The sequence below is a fragment of the Panulirus ornatus genome, chromosome 9, assembly GCF_036320965.1.
Source record: "Panulirus ornatus isolate Po-2019 chromosome 9, ASM3632096v1, whole genome shotgun sequence".
Taxonomy (NCBI): Eukaryota; Metazoa; Arthropoda; class Malacostraca; order Decapoda; family Palinuridae; genus Panulirus; species Panulirus ornatus.
This window is the reverse complement of record NC_092232.1, coordinates 39,290,233-39,309,317: the sequence shown is the minus strand read 5'-3', so window position 1 is coordinate 39,309,317 and position 19,085 is coordinate 39,290,233. Positions and strand designations below refer to the sequence as shown.

The 19,085-nt window shown below is 40.8% G+C and overlaps 2 protein-coding genes across 4 annotated transcripts in view; one reads left to right on the top strand and one right to left on the bottom strand.

The window, feature by feature from the left end:
* The window catches only part of LOC139750357 (dual specificity protein phosphatase 23-like), a 32,721-nt gene extending 22,628 nt beyond the window's left edge, over positions 1 to 10,093 (bottom strand). The window contains exon 1 of the mRNA XM_071665063.1: positions 9,620 to 10,093. Within this exon, the coding sequence (XP_071521164.1) occupies positions 9,620 to 9,759 (140 nt within the window). The 5' untranslated portion in view covers positions 9,760 to 10,093. The remainder of the gene's footprint in view (positions 1 to 9,619) is intronic.
* The window catches only part of IntS14 (integrator complex subunit 14), a 206,815-nt gene continuing 195,222 nt past the window's right edge, over positions 7,493 to 19,085 (top strand). The window contains exon 1 of one of the 3 annotated variants that reach the window (XM_071665059.1): positions 7,493 to 7,513. In XM_071665059.1, coding sequence (XP_071521160.1) covers positions 7,509 to 7,513 — 5 coding nt within the window. In that variant the 5' untranslated portion in view covers positions 7,493 to 7,508. Of the gene's footprint in view, positions 7,514 to 16,760; positions 16,964 to 19,085 lie in introns of those variants that run through there. The other 2 variants (XM_071665061.1, XM_071665060.1) reach the window with 2 other exon arrangements.

The following is a 19,085-nucleotide window of genomic DNA, read 5'->3' as shown; positions in this document are numbered from 1 at the left end:
AATGAGGAAAGATTGACCAAGAGGATATATGTGTTGGAGGTGGAGGGAACGAGGAGAAGTGGGAGACAAATTGGAGGTGGAAAGATGGAGTGAAAAAGATTTTGTGTGATCGGGGCCTGAACATGCAGGAGGGTGAAAGGAGGGCAAGGAATAGAGTGAATTGGAGCGATGTGGTATACCGGGGTTGACGTGCTGTAAGTGGATTGAATCAGGGCATGTGAAGAGCCTGGGGTAAACCATGGAAAGATGTGTAGGTATGTATATTTGCGTGTGTGGACGTATGTATATACATGTGTATGGGGGTGGGTTGAGCCATTTCTTTTGTCTGTTTCCTTGCGCTACCTCGCAAACGCGGGAGACAGCGACAAAGCAAAAAAAAAATATATATAATATATATATATATATATATATATATATATATATATAGGGCATGTGAAGCGTCTGGGGTAAACCATGGAAAGCTGTGTAGGTATGTATATTTGCGTGTGTGGACGTATGTATATACATGTGTATGGGGGTGGGTTGAGCCATTTCTTTCGTCTGTTTCCCTGCGCTACCTCGCAAACGCGGGAGACAGCGACAAAGCAAAAAAAAAAAAAAAATATATATATAAATATATATATATATATATATATATATATATATATATATATATATATATATATATATATATATATATATATATTTATCTTTATTTTATTATACTTTGTCGCTGTCTCCCACGTTTGCGAGGTAGCGCAAGGAAACAGACGAAAGAAATGGCCCAACCCCCCCCATACACATGTATATACATACTTCCACACACGCAAATATACATACCTACACAGCTTTCCATAGCTTACCCCAGACGCTTCACATGCCTTGATTCAATCCACTGACGGCACGTCAACCCCGGTATACCACATCGCTCCAATTCACTCTATTCCTTGCCCTCCTTTCACCCTCCTGCATGTTCAGGCCCCGATCACACAAAATCTTTTTCACTCCATCTTTCCACCTCCAATTTGGTCTCCCTCTTCTCCTTGTTCCCTCCACCTCCGACACATATATCCTCTTGGTCAATCTTTCCTCACTCATCCTCTCCATGTGCCCAAACCACTTCAAAACACCCTCTTCTGCTCTCTCAACCACGCTCTTTTTATTTCCACACATCTCTCTTACCCTTACGTTACTCACTCGATCAAACCACCTCACACCACACATTGTCCTCAAACATCTCAATTCCAGCACATCCATCCTCCTGCGCACAACTCTATCCACAGCCCACGCCTCGCAACCATACAACATTGTTGGAACCACTATTCCTTCAAACATACCCATTTTTGCTTTCCGAGATAATGTTCTCGACTTCCACACATTCTTGAAGGCCCCCAGAATTTTCGCCCCCTCCCCCACCCTATGATCCACTTCCGCTTCCATGGTTCCATCCGCTGCCAGATCCACTCCCAGATATCTAAAACACTTCACTTCCTCCAGTTTTTCTCCATTCAAACTCACCTCCCAATTGACTTGACCCTCAACCCTACTGTACCTAATAACCTTGCTCTTATTCACATTTACTCTTAACTTTCTTCTTCCACACACTTTACCAAACTCAGTCACCAGCTTCTGCAGTTTCTCACATGAATCAGCCACCAGCGCTGTATCATCAGCGAACAACAACTGACTCACTTCCCAAGCTCTCTCATCCCCAACAGACTTCATACTTGCCCCTCTCTCCAAAACTCTCTCATTTACCTCCCTAACAACCCCATCCATAAACAAATTAAACAACCATGGAGACATCACACACCCCTGCTGCAAACCTACATTCACTGAGAACCAATATATATATATATATATATATATATATATATATATATATATATATATATATATATATATGATGAGAACTACTACTGACTTTTGTGTAAATAAATTAAACATTTCCTTTTTCCATAGCCAGAGGTTGAACCATTATGTGACATTCATTTTTTTTTTTCTTTTCATTTCAAGCTAGAAGTTTCAGTTTTCTAAATTGTTTCTTACATTTTTCATATGTATATATATGTATGTGTGTGTGTGTGTGTATATGTGCGTGTGTGTGTGTATGTGTGTGTATGTGTATATATATATATATATATATATATATATATATGTATATTATCCCTGGGGATAGGGGTGAAAGAATACTTCCCATGCATTCCTCATGTGTCGTAGAAAGCGACTAGAGGGGACGGGAGCGGGGGGCCAGAAATCCTCCCCTCCTTGTATTTTTTTAACTTTCTAAAATGGGAAACAGAAGAAGGAGTCACGCGGGGAGTGCTCATACTCCTCGAAGGCTCAGATTGGGGTGCCTAAATGTGTGTGGATGTAACCAAGATGTGAAAAAAGGAGAGATAGGTAGTATGTTTGAGGAAAGGAACCTGGATGTTTTGGCTCTGAGTGAAACGAAGCTCAAGGGTGAAGGGGTAGAGTGGTTTGGGAATGTCTTGGGAGTAAAGTCAGGGGTTAGTGAGAGGACAAGAGGAAGGGAAGGAGTAGCAGTACTCCTGAAACAGGAGTTGTGGGAGTACGTGATAGAATGTAAGAAAGTAAATTCCCGATTAATATGGGTAAAACTGAAAGTTGATGGAGAGAGATGGGTGATTATTGGTGCATATGTACCTGGGCATGAGAAGAAAGATCATGAGAGGCAAGTGTTTTGGGAGCAGCTGAATGAGTGTGTTAGTGGTTTTGATGCACGAGACCGGGTTATAGTGATGGGTGATTTGAATGCAAAGGTGAGTAATGTGGCAGTTGAGGGAATAATTGGTGTACATGGGGTGTTCAGTGTTGTAAATGGAAATGGTGAAGAGCTTGTAGATTTATGTGCTGAAAAAGGACTGATGATTGGGAATACCTGGTTTAAAAAGCGAGATATACATAAGTATACTTATGTAAGTAGGAGAGATGGCCAGAGAGCATTATTGGATTACGTGTTAATTGACAGGCGCGCGAAAGAGAGACTTTTGGATGTTAATGTGCTGAGAGGTGCAACTGGAGGGATGTCTGATCATTATCTTGTGGAGGTTAAGGTGAAGATTTGTATGGGTTTTCAGAAAAGAAGAGTGAATGTTGGGGTGAAGAGGGTGGTGAGAGTAAGTGAGCTTGGGAAGGAGACTTGTGTGAGGAAGTACCAGGAGAGACTGAGTACAGAATGGAAAAAGGTGAGAACAATGGAAGTAAGGGGAGTGGGGGAGGAATGGGATGTATTTAGGGAATCAGTGATGGATTGCGCAAAAGATGCTTGTGGCATGAGAAGAGTGGGAGGTGGGTTGATTAGAAAGGGTAGTGAGTGGTGGGATGAAGAAGTAAGAGTATTAGTGAAAGAGAAGAGAGAGGCATTTGGACGATTTTTGCAGGGAAAAAATGCAGTTGAGTGGGAGACGTATAAAAGAAAGAGACAGGAGGTCAAGAGAAAGGTGCAAGAGGTGAAAAAAAGGGCAAATGAGAGTTGGGGTGAGAGAGTATCATTAAATTTTAGGGAGAATAAAAAGATGTTCTGGAAGGAGGTAAATAAAGTGCGTAAGACAAGGGAGCAAATGGGAACTTCAGTGAAGGGCACAAATGGGGAGGTGATAACAAGTAGTGGTGATGTGAGAAGGAGATGGAGTGAGTATTTTGAAGGTTTGTTGAATGTGTTTGATGATAGAGTGGCAGATATAGGGTGTTTTGGTCGAGGTGGTGTGCAAAGTGAGAGGGTTAGGGAAAATGATTTGGTAAACAGAGAAGAGGTAGTAAAAGCTTTGCGGAAGATGAAAGCCGGCAAGGCAACAGGTTTGGATGGTATTGCAGTGGAATTTATTAAAAAAGGGGGTGACTGTATTGTTGACCGGTTGGTAAGGTTATTTAATGTATGTATGACTCACAGTGAGGTGCCTGAGGATTGGCGGAATGCGTGCATAGTGCCATTGTACAAAGGCAAAGGGGATAAGAGTGAGTGCTCAAATTACAGAGGTATAAGTTTGCTGAGTATTCCTGGTAAATCATATGAGAGGGTATTGATTGAGAGGGTGAAGGCATGTACAGAGCATCAGATTGGGGAAGAGCAGTGTGGTTTCAGAAGTGGTAGAGGATGTGTGGATCAGGTGTTTGCTTTGAAGAATGTATATGAGAAATACTTAGAAAAGCAAATGGATTTGTATGTAGCATTTATGGATCTGGAGAAGGCATATGATAGAGTTGATAGAGATGCTCTGTGGAAGGTATTAAGAATATATGGTGTGGGAGGCAAGTTGTTAGAAGCAGTGAAAAGTTTTTATCGAGGATGTAAGGCATGTGTACGTGTAGGAAGAGAGGAAAGTGATTGGTTCTCAGTGAATGTAGGTTTGCGGCAGGGGTGTGTGATGTCTCCATGGTTGTTTAATTTGTTTATGGATGGGGTTGTTAGGGAGGTGAATGCAAGAGTTTTGGAAAGAGGGGCAAGTAAGAAAGTCTGTTGGGGATGAGAGAGCTTGGGAAGTGAGTCAGTTGTTGTTCGCTGATGATACAGCGCTGGTGGCTGATTCATGTGAGAAACTGCAGAAGCTGGTGACTGAGTTTGGTAAAGTGTGTGAAAGAAGAAAGTTAAGAGTAAATGTGAATAAGAGCAAGGTTATTAGGTACAGTAGGGTTGAGGGTCAAGTCAATTGGGAGGTGAGTTTGAATGGAGAAAAACTGGAGGAAGTGAAGTGTTTTAGATATCTGGGAGTGGATCTGGCAGCAGATGGAACCATGGAAGCGGAAGTGGATCATAGGATGGGGGAGGGGGCGAAAATTCTGGGAGCCTTGAAGAATGTGTGGAAGTCGAGAACATTATCTCGCAAAGCAAAAATGGGTATGTTTGAAGGAATAGTGGTTCCAACAATGTTGTATGGTTGCGAGGCGTGGGCTATGGCTAGAGTTGTGCGCAGGAGGATGGATGTGCTGGAAATGAGATGTTTGAGGACAATGTGTGGTGTGAGGTGGTTTGATCGAGTAAGTAACGTAAGGGTAAGAGAGATGTGTGGAAATAAAAAGAGAGTGGTTGAGAGAGCAGAAGAGGGTGTTTTGAAATGGTTTGGGCACATGGAGAGAATGAGTGAGGAAAGATTGACCAAGAGGATATATGTGTCGGAGGTGGAGGGAACGAGGAGAAGAGGGAGACCAAATTGGAGGTGGAAAGATGGAGTGAAAAAGATTTTGTGTGATCGGGGCCTGAACATGCAGGAGGGTGAAAGGAGGGCAAGGAATGGAGTGAACTGGAGCGATGTGGTATACCGGGGTTGACGTGCTGTCAGTGGATTGAATCAGGGCATGTGAAGCGTCTGGGGTAAACCATGGAAAGCTGTGTAGGTATGTATATTTGCGTGTGTGGACGTATGTATATACATGTGTATGTGGGTGGGTTGGGCCATTTCTTTCGTCTGTTTCCTTGCAGGAGGATGGATGTGCTGGAAATGAGATGTTTGAGGACAATGTGTGGTGTGAGGTGGTTTGATCGAGTGAGTAACTTAAGGGTAAGAGAGATGTGTGGAAATAAAAAGAGCGTGGTTGAGAGAGCAGAAGAGGGTGTTTTGAAGTGGTTTGGGCACATGGAGAGAATGAGTGAGGAAAGATTGACCAAGAGGATATATGTGTCGTAGGTGGAGGGAACGAGGAGAAGAGGGAGATCAAATTGGAGGTGGAAAGATGGAGTGAAAAAGATTTTGTGTGATCGGGGCCTGAATATGCAGGAGGGTGAAAGGAGGGCAAGGAATAGAGTGAATTGGAGCGATGTGGTATACCGGGGTTGACGTGCTGTCAGTGCATTGAATCAAGGCATGTGAAGCGTCTGGGGTAAACCATGGAAAGCTGTGTAGGTATGTATATTTGCATGTGTGGACGTATGTATATACATGTGTATGGGGGGGGGGGGTTGGGCCATTTCTTTCGTCTGTTTCCTTGCGCTACCTCGCAAACGTGGGAGACAGCGACAAAGTATAATAAAAAAAAAAATATATATATATATATAAGCACATATACATACACACATACATATTCCCTATTTCCCATATTAGTGAGGTAGCACTAAGAAGAAAGGATTTAGAGAGCCTTAGAGGGAATATTCTCACTTTATATATATATCCATACTAATCCCATGACTGATTTCTATGAAAGAGTCCAGGAATTGCCCAGGATCTTTCTAAAGTCTTCTGCAGCCTAAAACTGTACCATTTCTAGTAGCAGGGAAATGCAGATTCCATTGCATTAGAAGTTCTTGGATAAGAATTCACTCATAATGATACAGCTTTGTTAAACATGTCTTTTCACCCTTTCAGGGTAACCTCTTGCAAGCAGAGCCTAGCAAGATGAAACAAAAGGAGCCAAGCAAGGAGTACTCACCCTCCTCCTCAAAGGAACAGGCTGGGGTGTCTGAATGTGTATGGTTGTAAACAAGATGAAAAGAAAGGAGAGACAGGTAATATGTTTGAGAAGAACCTGGATGTTTCAATATGGTTTGGGAATGTCTTAGGGGTAAAGTCAGGCATTGGTGTGATGGGAAAAGCTAAAAAATATGTGTAATAATTGTCAGAAAAAGACATGTGGATATAAATGAAAGTGGATTGCAAGTAATGGATGATTATATGTACTTGTGCACCTGGTTATGAGAAGAATGACAATGAGAAGCAAGTGCTTTAGAAGCAACTGAGTGTGTATGTTAACAATTTTGATGCTAGAGATTGGGTTTTAGTGATGGGTGATTTAAATGTAACAATAAGCAATGTGGTAATTGAGGGTATAATTGGGGGCATAGGATATTCAGTAACATAAACATCCTGGAGAGATGTGTGTTGAAATAAATATGACTGGTGATGAGCAATACCTAGATTAAAAAGAGAGACATAAAAAGTATATTTGAGTGAGTTGGGAAGATGGTGAAAGGGCATTATTGTATTACATATTAACTGACTGGGAGGCAAAAGAGAGATTCTTGGATATGAATATGCTATGAAGGGCAGCTAGTGGCAAGGGTGAAGAGGATTTGTAGTGGTTTTTTGGAAAAGAGAAGAGGGTGGTGAAAGTAAGCAAGCGTGGAAAAGAGACTTGTGTGAAGAAATACCATGAGAAACAGTGCAGAATGCTAAAAGGCGAGAGTAAACGAAGCTAGGGGAGTGGGTGATGAATGGGAGGTATTTATGAGAGCAGTGACAGCATGTGCAAGAATGGTGTGTGTGTGGCATACAGAAGGGGAAAAGAGAGCAGACGAGAAAGAGTAGTGAGAGGTGGCATGATGAAATAAAGTTGCTAGTGAAAAAGAAATGAGATGTATAGCTGGTACTTACAGGGAAGAAGTGCAGATGACTAGGAGATGAACAAGAAAATGCAGCCGAGGTCAAAAAGAAGGTGTAGAGGATCTGTGAAGGAGGGCAAATGATAGTTGGATCAAGCAAGCATCAGTGAACTTCAGGGAGAATATGTAAGAAAAACAAGAGGACAAATAAGAACATCAGTCAAGGGGGTATATAAAGAAGTGGAAACATACAGTGATGAGGTAAGGAGTCTGATTACAAGGTTTGGTTGAGGAAGTATGTAAAGTGAGATTGTAATGGAAAGTTGTTTGGTGAAGAGAGAAGGGGTTGTGAAAGACTTGTACAAGAGGAAATGTGGTAGGCAGCTGAAGTATATGGCACTGCAATTGATTTCTAAAGGGGGTGACTGTGTTGCTGATCGGTTAGTTTGGATTTTCACTGTATACATGTATCATGACGCACTACATTAGGAATGGCAGAATGCATGTACAGAGCTGACATATAAAAGAGAAGGGGACAAAGGTGAATGTTCAAACTACAGAGGTATAAGTCTGTTAAGAGTACCATGTAAGTTGTATGAAAGAGTGGTAACTCAGAGGGTGAAGGCATTTACAAATGATCACATCAGGGAGGACCATTGTCATTTCATGACTACTAGAGGATGTGTGGATCAGGTGTTTGTTTTTAAGAATGTGTGTGAGAAATACTTAAAGAAACCTAAAGATCTGTATGTGGCAGTTGTGGATCTGGATAAAGCATTTGACAGAGATTCCTTGTGGATGGTCTTATGAGTATATGGTGAAGTAAAGTAACTTGAAGCAGTGATAATTTTTTATCAAGAGCATAAGGCATGTATGTGAATAGATAGAGAGAGTGAGTGGCTCCAGGTGAAGAATGGTTTGTGGTAAGGATGTTTAATTTGTTAATGGATTGGGTAGTGAGAGTAAATGCAAGGATCTTGGAGAAAGGAGAAAGTATGCAAACTGTAGGGAGTGAGAGAGCCTGGAAAGTGAGTCACATGGCAGATTCAAATGAGAAACTGCAGAAGTTGTGTCTGACTTTGAGAAAGTGTGGGAAAGGAGGAAATTGAGAGAAATATGAATAATTGCAAGATCATTAAGTTTAGTAGGGCAGTGGGACAGGTTAGTTGAAGTGAAAGTTTGAATAGAGAATATCTGGAGGAAATGAAGTGTTTTAGATACATGGGAGTGGATGTGGCACAGATAAAGGGTCCTGGAATTACAGTCTCAGGACCCACTAATGGAAGGGGTCTTGGGGTTATGTAATAATAATTAATACCAGTATATAAGGTCACGAATATTCACAAGACAGAGACTGAGAAAACCCTCAATCGTCAGTTTTGCAACTTTCATTTCAATGATTTAATTGCACAATTCTCATTTCTGCAAATTATAGTTTAATGGTTTTCCGTGTAAATACAAGCTTGGGGATCTGAGTCCTATAAACAAATATTGCTCTTACAAATTACTGAACCACCAAACAATCAGTAGTGCACATGTAGGGTTAGCTAGGAATAAATGACTATACTGTCAATAATAAGCATGCAACACCAAGCTTCAAACTGGAAAAAATTATCCACATTTCTTGATCTACCTCTACCAAAAAGAGTATGAGCATATTGCACTGCATATCCCTCCACCACTGCCACACCATCATACCCAACCGCTGCTACCACCACTACCACAACCACCTATCTACATCATCATCATTGCTTATAACCACCACCCAACTCCTGCCCATTTCTAACTACTACCAGGCACCATCTTATTACTAACCCTTCTCCACCACCACCATCCCTACCAACGAAAACATGGAATAGCAAATAACTAAACAATAAGAAATGAAATCGACCATTACAACAGGTTTGCATGATGCTAAATGGATAGGAAAATACAGACCATACTAAAAATTTCACACAATATTTAGTAAGACATTAGACTCGGTTAAAATAAGGAAAAAAGGCAAACGAGAACAAATATTTTGGTTCTTTAATGTAAAATAGTTAACTACTAAGTGTAAAGGGGTACAGGAAAATAATAATGGAAGGCAATCATTCGCACATACACCACTTGCTCCCTAGCTATCATTCTAATACTGGAAAAATTTCAGGCTAGAATATTTGTAGGCCTTACAACTACATGGTGAGATATAATCATTTAAAAGGCGTCTTTGCTCCCTAGCTATCTTTTTAACACCAGAAAAATTTCTGGCTAGGTTATTCGTTAAGTCTTACAACTACACCATGAAAAAGTCATGAAAAGGGCATCATCAATGAGCATCATGTTTGTTACACATTTCTTTAAAGACAAGAAGAGTATTGCACTAACCTGAGAAACGCTATATTGGCTTGAGATTCTGGCCATGCACAGGCACATACTTCCCCCCGCACCACCCATGAGAAGTTCCAGGGCTCAGAGGTGAACTCACAATCGGCGACAGCCTCTCGTTTCCTCCTCGCCTTCTTCATCTTATTGAAGATTCTTCCTTCAGTTCTTGAACAGCTCCTTGAAACTGTATATTTTTAACTCTTGGCCATGAAACAGGTTACACGAGGGGAGGCCCTACTCCCGGTCACTGCACACGGATTGCATCATTGGCACTGTTTTCAGTTTTACTCATGTTGTCAGAATAATTTACGAGAACATGTTCTTATTGCCTTTAATACTCTGCAATTAGTATCACTTCTCATAACTATCAATTACAGAGCATGTCCAAATTTCTATAGTTCGTATTTCATTAGGTTTGTTGTGGTACAAATTCTCCCTAACCACAGGGGTACGGCAGCCGTAATGTTGACAGGCAGACGACCGTTTTCTTTAGGTTAAAACTACCCTAAATATTCCAATATTTGATCTTGTAATAATATAGAAAATTATTTTAGAAAGTTGTTGTTTTATTAATTAAGTCTTATTGCATTACACTATTGCATAACGTGTGGAGCCAAGAATGACTTAAGCATTATCTAAGTTCGCGCTGCACCAAAAAATAAAAAAAAAAATTGCAAATGATGATAAAAAAAGCATAGAAAACCAGCTGTGTGAGATATGGAGGAACTGTAGTCACAGCTTTATATTTTTCCATTGGGTCTTTTCTCTATTAAAAAGATAAAATGAATACATCTGAATTTAGGTTGTTGGCTGGCACGCAGTTATTTAGACGAACCCAACATTATTATATAATTCTAATGATCTTGTCTCATTATTATATAATTATAATGATCTTGTCTCATATGTAACTCATATGTGATATTAGTAATGCCGGATAAAGTTTCGAAAATAATCATCCACTTGAATGAGGATGCGACAAAATAAATCCACAGTGAATGAAAAATAGTTGAATAGTAATGAAAAGTATATATACAGTGATATTCAAAATATGATTGAGAATAAGATAGAAAGCCTAGAACACTTATATTTTAATTATGGTCCCCTTAGTCAGTATCTATAACTTATCACATCGATGTATGGAACTGTAGAAGAACTATTATTTCAATTATTTTACAATGACAAAAACAAATATTCATTTATCAAATACAATTACCCGCACCAGTGCAGAATTAAGAAATAGATGCATATAAGATTAACATTATTAGTGCATACCTCATTCCATTAATGATTTTTGATTGTTTTAAAATTCCTATTTTGTTTGATGTTGTTTGATTGATAATGAAAATATCATTTCATGGGCATCAGTAACCCTTCAGTGTAAATGCAGAGTAGTGAAAGTGTCTGTTTTCCTTTCAAAGATGGTATTTTGGTAATTCATAACAAATTTAACATATGAAAATTACATGACCGTTTCCACTCATTTCTGTCCCATATCAAAATCAGAAAAGTATCAAAAGTATAACAGTGGTATATTTCCATATTGTCCCAGTTGGACCTCATGAATAATCTTATATACACACATCAGCCTAAGTGTCTGTGATATCTATTGCGAGATTCAAAGAAATAACCATCTACTTTATTTGTACATTTATCAATTAGGTTTTCTTTTAACCCAAATCTTCAAGACACGTCTAGGTGATTACATTAGATAAGGTCAAGGATATATCTTTAGTGGTTGATTCGAATGGGAAACTACAGAAGTTGGTGACAGTTTGGAAAAGTGTGTGAAAGGGGAAAGTAGAGAGTAAATATGAACAAGAGCAAGGTTATTAGGTTCGGTAGGGTTGAGGTACAAGTTAATTGGGAGGTAAGTCTGAATGGAGAAAAACTGGAGGAAGTGAGGTGTTTTAGATATCGGGGAGTGGATTTGGCAGCGGATGGAACCATGGAAGCGGAAGTAAATTATAGGGTGGGGGAGGGGGCGAAAATTCTAGGAGCCTTGAAGAATGTGTGGAAGTCGAGAACGTTGTCTCGGAGAGCAAGAATGGGTATGTTTGAGGGACTAGTGGTTCCAACAATGTTATATGGTTGCGAGGCTTTGGCTATGGATAGGGTTGTGCGGAGGACAATGGATGAGCTGAGAATGAAATGTGTGAGGACAATACGTGGTGTTGAGGTGGTTTCATCGAGTAAGTAATGAAAGGGTAAGAGAGATGTGTGGAAATAAAAAGAGCGTGGTTAAGAGAGCAGAAGAGGGTGTGTTGAAATGGTTTGGTCACATGGAGAGAATGAGTGAGGAAAGATTGACAAAGAGGATATTTGTGTCAGAGGTGAAAGGAACAAGGAGAAGCGGAAGAGCAAGTTGGAGGTGGAAGGATGGAGTGAAAAAGACTTTGAGCAATCGGGGCCTGAACATACAGGAGGGTAAGAGGCGTGCAATGAATAGAGTGAATTGGAACAATGTGGTATACCGAGGTCGACGTGCTGACAATGGACAGAACCAGGGCATGTGAAGCGTCTTGGCTAAACCATGGAAAGGTCTGTAGGGTTTGGTTCTGGATAGGGAGCTGTGGTTTCCGTACATTGTATATGATAGCTAGAGACAGAGTTTGAACGACTGTGGCCTTTGTTGTCTGCTTTCCTGGCTCTACCTCGCTGAAGCGGGGTCTACCGCTGCCTTTATCTTTCTTTCTTTGTTTATATTTTGTTGCTGTCTCCCGCGTTATCGAGGTAGCGCAAGGAAACAGTCCACACACTCACGTATACATACCTATACATTTCAACGTATATATATGTATATATATATATATATATATATATATATATATATATATATATATATATATATATATATATCCCTGGGGATAGGGGATTAAGAATACTTCCCACGTATTCCCTGCGTGTCGTAGAAGGCGACTAAAAGGGGAGGGAGCGGGGGGCTGGAAATCCTCCCCTCTCGGTTTTTTTTTTTTTTTTTTTTTTTTTTTTTTTCCAAAAGAAGGAACAGAGAATTGGGCCAGGTGAGGGTATTCCCTCAAAGGCCCAGTCCTCTGTTCTTAACGCTACCTCGCTAATGCGGGAAATGGCGAATAGTTTGAAAAAAAAAAAAAAAAATATATACAGACATATAGATATATACACATGTACATGATTCATACTTGCTGCCTTTATTCATTTCCGTCTCCACCCCGCCACACATGAAATGACAACCCCCTCCCCCCGCACGCGCGCGAGGTAACACTAGGAAAAGACAACAAAGGCCATATTCGTTCATACTCACTCTCTAGCTGTCATGTATAATGCACCGAAACCACAGCTCCCTTTCCACATCCAGGCCCCACAAAACTTTCCATTGTTTACCCCAGATAATTCACATGCCCAGGTTCAATCCATTGACAGCACATCGACCCCGGTATACATCGTTCCAATTCACTCTATTCCTTGCACGCCTTTCACCCTCCTGCATGTTCAGGCCCCAATCTCCCAAAATCTTTTCACTCCATTCTTCCACCTCCAATTTGATCTCTCACCTCTCCGCGTTCCCTCCACCTCTGACACATATATCTTCTTTGTCAATCTTTCCTCACTCATTCTCTCCATGTGACCAAACCATTCTAATACAACCTCTTCCGCTCTCTTAACCACACTTTTTTTATTACCACACATCTATCTTACCCTTTCATCACTTACTCGATCAAACCACCTCATATTGTCCTCAGACATCTCACTTCCAGCACATCCACCCTCCTCCGCACAACTCTATCTATAGCCGACACCTCGCAATCATGTAACATTGTTGGAACCATTATTCCTTCAAACATACCCATTTTTGCTTTTCGAGATAATGTTCAATGGGAAACAGAAGAAGGAGTCACGCGGTGAGTACTCATCCTCCTCGAAGACTCACACTGGGGTGTCTAAATGTGTGTAGATGTAACCAAGATGACAAAGGAGAGATAGGTAGTATGTTTGAGGAAAGGAACCTGGATGTTTTGGCTGTGAGTGAAACGAAGCTAAAGGGTAAAGGGGAAGAGTGGTTTGGGAATATCTTGGGAGTAAAGTCAGGGGTTGGTGAGAGGACAAGAGCAAGAGAAGGAGTAGCACTACTCCTGAAAGAGGAGTGGTGGGAGTATGTGATAGAGTGTAAGAAAGTAAACTTTAGATTGATATGGGTAAAAGTGAAAGTAGATGGAGAGAGATGGGTGATTATTGGTGCATATGCACCTGGGCATGAGAAGAAAGATCATGAGAGGCAAGTGTTTTGGGAGCAGCTGAGTGAGTGTGTTAGCAGTTTTGATACACGAGACCGGGATATAGTGATGGGTGATTTGAATGCAAAGGTGAGTAATGTGGCAGTTGAGGGAATAATTGGTGTACATGGGGTGTTCAGTGTTGTAAATGGAAATGGTGAAGAGCTTGTAGGTTTGTGCACTGAAAAAGAACTTATGATTAGGAATACCTGATTCAAAAAGAGGTATGTACATGAATATACGTATGTAAGTAGGAGAGATGGCCAGAGAGCGTTATTGGATTACGTGTTAATTGATAGGCGCATGAAAGAGAGACTTTTGGAAGTTAATGTTCTGAGAGGTGCAACTGGAGGGATGTCTGATCATTATCTTATGAAGGCGAAAGTGAAGATTTGTAGAGGTTTTCAGAAAAGAAGAGAGAATGTTGGGGTGAAGAGAGTGGTGAGAGTAAGTGAGCTTGGGAAGGAGACTTGTGTGAGGAAGTACCAGGAGAGACTGAGTACAGAATGGAAAGAGATGAGAACAAAGGAGGTAAGGGGAGTGGGGAGGAATGGAATGTATTTAGGGAAGCAGTGATGGCTTGCGCAAAAGATGCTTGTGGCATGAGAAGCGTGGGAGGTGGGTACATTAGAAAGGGTAGTGAGTGGTGGGATGAAGAAGTAAGATTATTAGTGAAAGAGAAGAGAGAGGCATTTGGACGATTTTTGCAAGGAAATAATGCAAATCACTGTGAGATGTATAAAAGAAAGAGACAGGAGGTCAAGAGAAAGCTGCAAGAGGTGAAAAAGAGGGCAAATGAGAGTTGGGGTGAGAAAATATCATTAGATTTTAGGGAGAATAAAAAGATGTTTTGGAAGAAGGTAAATAAAGTGCGTAAGACAAGGGAACAAATGGGAACTTCTGTGAAGGGGTCTAATGGGGAGGTGATAACAAATAGTGGTGACGTGAGAAGGATACTGAGTGAGTATTTTGAAGGTTTGTTGAATGTGCTTGATGATAGAGTGGCAGATACAGGGTGTTTTGGTCGAGGTGGTGTGCAAAGTGAGAGGGTTAGGGAGAATGATTTGGTAAACAGAGAAGAGGTAGTAAAAGCTTTGCGGAAGATGAAAGCCGGCAAGGCAGCGGGTTTGCATTCAAATCACCCATCACTATATCCCGGTCTCGTGTATCAAAACTACTAACACAGTCACTCAGCTGCTCCCAAAACACTTGCTTCTCATGATCTTTCTTCTCATGCCCAGGTGCATATGCACCAATAATCACCCATCTCTTTCCATCCACTTTCAGTTTAACCATATCAATCTAGAATTTACTTTCTTACACTCTATCACATACTCCCACCACTCATCTTTCAGGAGTAGTGTTAATCCGTACCTTGCTCTTGTCCTCTCACTAACCTCTGACTTTATTCCCAAAACATTCCTAGACCACTCTTCCCCTTTACCCTTGAGCTTCGTTTCACTCAGAGCCAGAACATCCAGGTTCCTTTCCTCAAACATACTACCTATTTCTCCTTTTTTCTCATTTTGTTTACATCCACACACATTTAGACACCCCAATCTGAACCTTCGAGGAGGATGAGCACTCACCGCGTGACTCCTTCTTCTGTGTCCCCTTTTAGAAAGTTTTAAATATATCCCCCCCCCCTTTTAGAAAGTTAAAATACAAGGAGGGGAGGGTTTCTAGCCCCCCACTCATGTCCCCATTAATTAGCTTCTACGGCACGTGAGGAATGCGTGGGAAGTATTCTTTCTGTCCTATCCCCTATATGTGTGTGTGTGTGTGTGTGTGTGTGTGTGTGTGTGTGTGTCTGTGTGTGTCTGTGTGTGTTGGAAATGAGATGTTTGAGGATAATATGTGGTGTGAGGTGGTTTGATCGAGTAAGTAATGAAAGGGTAGGAGAGATGTGTGGTAAAAAAAAAAAAAGGAGTGTGGTTGAGAGAGCAGAAGAGGGTGTTTTGAAATGGTTTGGTCACATAGAGAGAATGAGTGAGGAAAAATTGATCAAGAGGATATATACGTCAGAGGTGGAGGGAACGAGAAGTGGGAGACCAAATTGGAGGTGGAAAGATGGAATGAAAAAGAAATTCAGCGATCTACGCCTGAACATGCAGGAGGGTGAAAGGAATAGAGTGAATTGGAACGATGTGGTATACCGGGGTCGACGTGCTATCAATGGATTGGACCAGGGAATGTGAAGCGTCTGGGGTAAACCATGGAAGGTTTTGTGGGGCCTGGATGTGGAAAGGGAGCTGTGGTTTCGGTGCATTATACATGACAGCTAGAGACTGAGTGTGAACGAATTGATGTGGTCCTTGTTGTCTTTTCCTAGCGCTACCTCGCGCGCATGCGGCGGAAGGGTGTTGTTATTTCATGTGTGGTGGGGTGGCGGCAGGAATGAATAAAGGCAGCAAGTAAGAATTATCTACTTATGTATATATGTATATGTCTGTTTATGTATATATATGTATACGTTGAAATGCATAGGTATGTATATGTGCGTGTGTGGACGTGTATGTATATACATGTGTATGTGGGTGGTTTGGGCCATTTTTTCGTCTGTTTCCTTGCGCTTACTTGCTAACGCGTGAGACAGCGACAAAGTATAATAATGATAGAAAATTATGTACGTATATGAGTGGATTGGCCATTGTTCGTCTGCTTCTTGGCACTCCCTTGCTGACGTGGGAAACAGCAATAATGTATAAGAAACAATATAACATGTCTTGTACTGCGAGCTGTTACTTAAGTTTAATCATTAATAAATCATATACAGAAGTATCTTTACAGAATTGGTGTTAATGGAAAGATAACTTACTATACATCAATATGGAACGAACAAAATGTTTTATATGTCCTTGGCACTAACGACCCATAAGCAATATTGTTCGTTCGCTGGTATGTGGTCGTGGTCGCTACCTCGAGTGGTCGCTGTCAGGTGGCGCTCGTATAATGTTTATCTGTTTATGAAGGTGGGAAGTTTTAATTTGATGTTGGTGTTTGGTTATTAATTCCTAATTCCATCATGGGATCAGCCCTCAAGATATGATGTACACTGGATGTAATTGTTACTGTGGCATTGATTAAAGTTTAGGTAAGCTACAAGTTGACATAGGCCCCCTCAAGCTGTCGTCACTACAGTTGGGTTGTATTATCAAAGAAATACAGTAGACATGAAAGTGTGGCAAAGGACAGATTAGTTCCGCATAGCTATTTGCCTTGAATATGAAGTGATTTTGCTCTGAAATGCAAGTTTAGTGGTTAGAGAATTCAGCTACAGTTGCGGAACATGATTTAGGGCATTCTATAGTAAAGGTTAGGCGTATCAGGAAAATTGTAGGATTTGTGGAGAAATGGGGAAAACTCCTCCAAAAGGTCAAATAACCCTCACCAGTTACCCAAAGTGTTCAGTACATATTTACAAATATTGTTCTGCTGCTGGGTTTCACATGACGGCTCAGCCTCCCCTCTGTTTGCTAACATTCAGCTGCATTTGCGTTATGTTCCGTTATGGATATGACTGCTATATATCATCTGTTTCCTTGAAAACATAATGAACATTAAGTTTTAAAACATGAGTGACCAAACAAACTTAACCTAAAATTTTCCGGATGTCTGAAACTGTAATTATACCCAATTCTTAGCAATTAGTGGTTGTGCTACCAGTGCCTTTGTTAGCTGTAGGACGGTGTGTGAAGAGAACAATCCAGGTCACTGTATATGCTAACATAATTAGAGCCCCTGTTGACATTACTAGCAAAGCAGAACAAAATCATTTAGTATATGAGGCTGATAGCAATGTGAAGGTAATTAAAACTTTTGCACTGCAATATATCTTACTTCATATAGATATAAAACATGATTTTGGTAATTATGTAATTAAGGTCACCTCAAATATAATCTTTATCATAAATTTCATTTTGCAAAGGTAGTTTACTGTATAGTGAATGAAGTAAGACTGGTGGAGTGTGATTTACAGAATTTCTGTATTACCCAGTGATGATAAGTGAGTAGTGGGGAGGGCTCTAAAGATCAGGTAAACTCTGGGGTTAGGTAATGTAAATGTAGGTGAAACATAGAAATCAACTGAGTCAATAGATGCCTCACTTAATATCCCCAGGCAGCCTAGAATTACCATAGGTATCATCTTTATCTCAGAAAGCAAAAATGGGTATGTTTGAAGGAATAGTGGTTCCAACAATGTTATATGGTTTTGAGGCTTTGGCTATAGATAGGGTTGTACGGAGGACAATGGATGAGCTGGGAATGAAATGTTTGAGGACAATATGTGATGTGAGGTGGTTTGATCGAGTAAGTAATGAAAGGGTAAGAGAGATGTGTGGTAATAAAAAGAGTGTGGTTGAGAGAGCAGAAGAGGATGTTTTGAAATGGTTTGGTCACATGGAGAGAATGAGTGAGGAAAGATTGACAAAGAGGATATATGTGTTAGAGGTGGAGGGAACGAGGAGAAGTGGGAGGCCAAATTGGAGGTGGAAAGATGGAGTGAAAAAGATTCTGAGTGATCGGGACCTGAACATGCAGGAGGGTGAAAGGCGTGCAAGGAATAGAGTGAATTGGAGCGATGTGGTATACCAAGGTCGATGTGCTGTCAATGGATAGAACCAGGGCATGTGAAGCGTCTGGGGTAAAGCATGGAAAGTTCTGTGGGGCCTGGATGTGGAAAGGGAGCTGTGGTGTTGGTGCATTATACATGAGAGCTAGAGACTGAGTGTGAATGAATGTGGCCTTTGTTGTCTTTTCCTTGCGCTACCTCATGCACATGTGGTGGGAGGGGGTTGTCATTTCATGTGTGGCGGGATGGCGACGGGAATGAATAAAGGTAGCAAGTATGAATTATGTGCATGTGTATATATGTATATGTCTGTGTATGTATATATATGTATACGTTGAAATGTATAGGTATGTATATGTGCGTGTGTGGACGTGTATGTATATACATGTGTATGTGGGTGGGTTTGGGCCATTCTTTTTGTCTGTTTCCTTGTGCTGCCTCGCTAAAGCGGGGGACATCGACAAAGTATAATGAATAAATAAATATCAGCATTATAGTTAAATTTACCAATGGTATTGTCATCTCCATCACACAATGAAGTATGCATGATTACCAGTTTGTACTGGATGGGGAGGGAGTTTATGTATGCTGTCTTCCCTAACCATACCTTCACTCATTCTACTTCTTTCATCCACCATTTATG